The 5,996-nt window shown below is 40.2% G+C and overlaps 1 protein-coding gene across 1 annotated transcript; it reads left to right on the top strand.

The window, feature by feature from the left end:
- Nucleotides 1-449: 449 nt before the first annotated feature.
- On the top strand, nt 450-3,084 carry LOC102784006 (frizzled-7-A-like). Its single transcript, XM_006802025.3, has one exon. It carries the CDS (start codon nt 450-452, stop codon nt 2,109-2,111), a length of 1,662 nt encoding a protein of 553 aa, XP_006802088.1. The 3' UTR covers nt 2,112-3,084.
- The last annotated feature ends 2,912 nt before the right edge of the window (nt 3,085-5,996 follow it).

The raw sequence follows: 5,996 nt of genomic DNA, 5'->3' as shown, positions 1-5,996 counted from the left end.
CTCTGCTCTTTTGCTGGGGAAGCGGGGAGAGGGAGGGGTGCCTGAAAACCATCAGAAACAGACAGAGTGTGAAGGGTCCTGCAGACTGAGGAGAAAGAATAGAGGTCTGACAACTTCACAGACAGACAGATGGACTAGCTGTGGATTTACTGATAAACTTAACTGCAGTCCAGACTACTTGATCCACGGTGGACTGTGAGTGACTCTCAGGGAGAGTTTTACTGCTTCATTGTGTGAGAGAAAGGACTTTTCTCTGAGATATGACTCTGAAAGGATTCATAAGCAGATCATCACCTTTTCCTAAGAGAGGACTATACTTTGAAATACTTTTAATAAATAATTTTTGCTAACATTAGTTGGATGTTAAAGTGGTCTTTGCACTGAGTTTGCATCCTTTATTAAAACCTTTTAAAAGTTGATCAAACTTTTTTGGAGTTGGATCTGCTGTCATGGCTTTGGGGGGACACTGCTCCTTTTGCTGGTGGGTTTGGGGATTCACTCTGGTATATCTCTTCCAGCCTTGCAACAGTCAGCATGATCGAGGAATTTCCATCCCTGAGCATGGCTTCTGCCAGCCCATTTCCATCCCCCTGTGCACTGACATTGCCTACAACCAGACCATCATGCCCAACCTGCTGGGGCACACCACCCAGGAGGACGCCGGGCTCGAGGTGCACCAATTTTATCCTCTGGTCAAAGTCCAATGCTCCTTGGACCTTAAGTTCTTCCTGTGCTCCATGTACGCGCCGGTCTGCACCGTTCTAGACCAGGCAATCCCTCCCTGCAGGTCTCTGTGTGAGCGGGCTCGGCAGGGCTGCGAGGCACTCATGAACAAATTTGGATTCCAGTGGCCCGAGAGACTGCGCTGTGAGAACTTTCCCATTCATGGGGCAGGAGAGATCTGCGTCGGTCAAAACACCACCGAAACTGAGGGCCCCACCTCCGACCCCACCCCAAGTCTTTCTGAGCTTGTGACCTTTCCTCCATACATTTGGGGCAACCAGCCTTTCTTCTGCCCCCTGCAGCTCCAGGTGCCCTCCTACCTGAATTATCACTTCCTCGGAGTGAAGGACTGTGGCTCCCCCTGTGAGCCCTCCAAACCCAATGGGTTGATGTATTTCCAAGAGGATGAGCTAAAGTTTGGGCGGCTCTGGGTTGGAACCTGGTCTATTCTGTGTTGTGTCAGCACCCTTTTCACTGTCCTCACCTATCTGGTGGACATGAAGCGGTTCCGATACCCAGAGAAACCAATCATCTTCCTGTCAGGCTGCTATTTCATGGTGGCGGTGGCGTACAGTGCTGGCTTCCTGCTGGAGGACCAAGTAGTGTGTGTGGATAGGTTTAAAGAGGATGGCTACAAGCTCGTGGCTCAAGGCACCAAGAAGGAGGGTTGCACCATCCTGTTCATGATCCTCTACTTCTTCAGCATGGCAAGCTCTGTGTGGTGGGTGGTCCTTTCTCTCACTTGGTTCCTGTCTGCTGGGATGAAATGGGGTCACGAAGCTATCGAAGCGAACTCGCAGTACTTCCACCTGGCAGCCTGGGCGGTGCCAGCGGTGAAGACCATCACCATCCTGGCTACGGGACAGGTGGACGGTGACCTGCTCACTGGTGTCTGCTACGTGGGGATCTACAACGTGGATGCACTGCGTGGTTTTGTGCTGGCACCTCTGTTTGTCTACCTCTTCATCGGAACTTCTTTCCTGCTGGCTGGCTTTGTATCACTCTTCCGTATCCGCACCATCATGAAGCACGACGGCACAAAGACCGAGAAGCTCGAAAAGTTGATGGTGCGAATTGGTGTGTTTAGCGTACTGTACACAGTGCCTGCCACCATTGTCATCGCCTGCCATTTCTATGAGCAGGCCTTCAGATCGCAGTGGGAGGTAACCTGGCACATGCAGACCTGCAAGCACTTTGCTGTGCCATGCCCAGCATCAAACTTTGCATCAAACACGCCAGACTTCACCGTCTTTATGATCAAGTACTTGATGACCCTTATTGTGGGCATAACATCAGGGTTCTGGATCTGGTCAGGGAAAACTCTACAGTCGTGGCGTCGTTTTTATCAAAGACTGATCAATAGCAGCCAGGGAGAAACCACCGTGTAGTACTGAAGAAATTAAAAACCTCTAACAGCCTGAGGTTGATGGACTACTTGAGGTAAAGGAGACACTAGTTTAGTGCTCAGTGGATCTTCAAGTCTTTTGGATCTCAGTGTACATACATGTAAGAAACTGTGTCATAAAATAGAAAAAAACCTCCTGAAAATCTGACATCCACTTACATCTTTTTAACTTTTCAGACTCAAACTGGATTATCAGCCTCTGGTCTGCCATGGATCTGGAAGTTTCCTGTTCTCTCTCTCTTTTTTTTAAATAGAAGAAGTAAACAAGAAGCAAAAAACAAAACAAAACAAAACACCACTTTGATCTGTGGATAAACCTGATTCATTTGTCCAAATCTTAAGATGTTTTGTCCTCCCAAAAGATCCAAAAGCCTTAAATTCATATTAAATATTTCATTTTTGTTCAAAAATACTGGCAACAATTTCCTCCAAATTTCCCTGTAACTGATTTCATGATTAATATATTCATTAATTAGTTATGGATGGTTTAGTCTATAAACAATTGCTTTGTCTTGTTTGGTTTGCTGGTGGTTGATCTGGACCTTCATTTCATTGCATATGTCGTTACAAGTAAAAGTCTTGCATTCAAAACCCTCCTAAGATAAAAGTCAAGGATGGACTCCAACTGTTCTACATCAATGATGATGTGGTTGTTTTTTTGTTATTGTTGGTTTTTTTTTAAAATATGCTATTTATTTCTCTATTTTGTTCAAAGAAAGCTTTACTATATTAACATTGTAGAAACATGAACTAGGTTGGCGGAATAACAACAAAATTACAAATGAGAGTGGTAAAATTCATAGAAATTTAAACTCAGTCCAATTATAAACTGAGCAGTTATAAGAACAGCAGAATAAACGTAAAATATTTTTTTGTTGTTGTCATTTTGATTTTTCTTTCTGTAACAGTGGTGTCATGTGATGTCGCCTTCTCTAAAACACAAACTCTCTCCCTGTCAGGCTGTGGCAGGGTTAGTTCAGCGAGATGACAGGAAGACCAAGTTTTAACAACAAAATCAGTAAAACTGAATCTTTGGAAACAGGCTTGCACCAAAAAATTTTTAATTGAAAGTTATAGATGCTTGATGTTGGGATATGTTTGATACTTTTTATGTTTATAACACAATAAAACTGCGTGGGGGGGCAGACTAAAGCAAAAACGGAATAATAATTTAAAAATTCAGGGAATGTGGCTGAATTCTAGACCACTGTTCATGGAAACTAATAGAAGGCTAACCGGTATGCGTTGATTGTGGCTGTCACAATATCAGAATATCACTACATCATTTATTCCATGTTTTTGGCAACTAAATTAAACTTAAAGAGCAATTATTTGGATTCAATGTAAGTTCCTGGCATGATATTAGTGTTGTATTTTCTGCCATCATATTCAAGTTCAACTGTGATCCTTATTATTAATGCAGACATTTTGTACTCATCAGTCTGTCTTAATACTGCATTTTCAAAGTCTGTTATTATATATAATATAATATACAGGCATAATTTTTAATGGCACTATTTAAAGACTTATACTGTTTTCGCTATCTATAGCAGGCATTTTAAAATATTTTTGTGTAATTAATCATGATTTTAATAATTTTATGCTAAAAAAAATCTCTCTTAATTTGGACATTAGGTTAGGACATCACGGCTTCAGTAAATCATGATTAGTGACCCATGGCGCACTGTGAAACGTCACATTATAGTAATTAGATGTGTAGAAGTTACAGTCAAAGGAAAGACGTTAATAAAACAGACCTATAGTTCACAGAGCTCTCCAGTCACCTCACCAAATTCACAGCAGAAAACATTTTTACCATTAAAAATGTCTCCACAGCACTTAGTTCACATGAAATTTAAGATTTTAAGAGTTTCAGAGCACAATAATTATCACCTGCAACTATGTTTTTGCAGTTTGCTGTAACTCTCATAGATACTCTGTCCTGTCTGATTTGTAATTCATTCATCAAGTCGCTGCTATTTTATTTGACCTTCATCCCATCAGAAAACATACCAGAACCAATGGCTTAAAAGTATTTATTTTTACAGGTTGACTGTTTCACAGTTTTGAGACATCAGCAGCAAAAAGCTACATCCACAATTTTTCTCTCTGAGGAATTTTGATGTCCAGGACGAAAAGTGAGAGAATATCATATATGTAACTGAGTTCAGCATTATTTGAGGCTTAAAATAAAAGTCAACGTATTTTAAAATCAGCATTATAAGAGGCTGGATGTGGTGGTTCAGGAAAGTGTTTATAACAGTGTAATGTTTATAAATGTATTTATCTTTAACAAGCATCATGTTTGTATTTCTGTGAGGTTACCTGTCTTCAGCTCGTAGAGTTTTTCAGAATAAAATGCTCAAGTTTGTAACTTCTGAAAAGAACTCATTGATACATGAAATTCCACCCATCCAGCCATGAATCCATCCATTTTCTTCCGCTCTTCCCCGGGTTGCGGGGCAGCAGTCTAAGCAGAGAAGCTCAGACTTCCCTCTCTCCGACCACCTCCTCCAGCATGTCCGGGCGTTCCCAGACCAGCCAAGATAATCTCTTCAGTGCATCCTGAGTCTACCCCAGGGCCTCCTCCCGGTGTTAGATGCCTGATCCATCTTAACTGGCTCCTTTCATGAAATGATTCTGAATAATCATAGAAAGTCTAAGTGTCATGGTCGATTTGCTTTTGTTAAAATTTTAACATTTCTCTGAAACCAGAAAGCAGAGTTCAGTCTTTTTCTTACATGAAGAAGAGCCGAAGATTATGCTGAACACAGCAATGAACCATTAAGTTACACTATCAGACATCAAAGTACTCGTGACTTCATACATAAAAGTAAGTAAAAGCACAGAAGGAACTAAACTCTTTCACTGGGAAGGAATCTGACTGTCCCTTGAAGGTAACTTGTCTCCATCTAGTGGTAAAAACATGAAATTAATTTTCACCCAAAGGTTGAAAATACAACTCTTGAAATTCAGCAGCATTCACACTGACATAACGGGCAAACAAAGGAAGATGACAGAGAAATGATGAGAGAGCATTAACATTGGGGGGAATTTGTTTAACCTTATGTTGAAGCAAAGTCGGCAAACCAAAGATCTTTTTTTTTATGCTTATCTATTTATTTGTAGATTTGACTGTCATGACATAAAAACACATTCAGAAAATCATTAATATAATAAGTAAATCACTTAATAGTACTACTTCTACTTGTAATAATAACAACAACAATAACAATAACAATAATAATAATAATAATAATAATAATAATAATAATGATGATGATAATAATAAAATGAGGCCTGTTAAGATTGCTGTGACTGGTGGCACAGAAGGACTTTGATTTCTTGTAGAAGGACTTTGATACAACATAAACTGCAGAAAATGACCACAGATGTACAAACAGCAGATAAAAACAAACAGTGTTTAATGTCTGAATTTATAAATGTCCAGGTTGTAATGGCAGTGGCAGCTTACGGATGTATAACCCTCAGCATGCCTGATCACATCTGCTGAAAGCTTCTTTATAACATAAAGGTCATTAGAAAAATGAAGCACTGGTCAAAACATAGAGTACATATTCAGTGCAGCATGTTTAATGATATATTAATAACTCATATAAGACTTAGGGTGAAGGTCAGAGCAGAGAAACCTGTGACCAGTAGGTTGGGATTAGAGTTCCTTCTTAGGGTTAGGCTTTTGGATGAGAGCAGACAAAGCCGAGTGTAAAATATCTGAGCCCTTTTTCAAATAAAATGTAGGCTTTTTTCAGGCCATGACTGAATAATTCATATAATTATGAAAAATGTCTCCTAAATTAGGTAAATTTCTGATCACATTGAATCTGACGTTGAGTTGGAGATTTGATCT

This window comes from Neolamprologus brichardi, chromosome 23 (assembly GCF_056152115.1).
Source record: "Neolamprologus brichardi isolate AB-2024 chromosome 23, ASM5615211v1, whole genome shotgun sequence".
In the NCBI taxonomy this organism is placed as follows: Eukaryota; Metazoa; Chordata; class Actinopteri; order Cichliformes; family Cichlidae; genus Neolamprologus; species Neolamprologus brichardi.
This window is presented reverse-complemented; position numbering and strand designations above follow the sequence as displayed.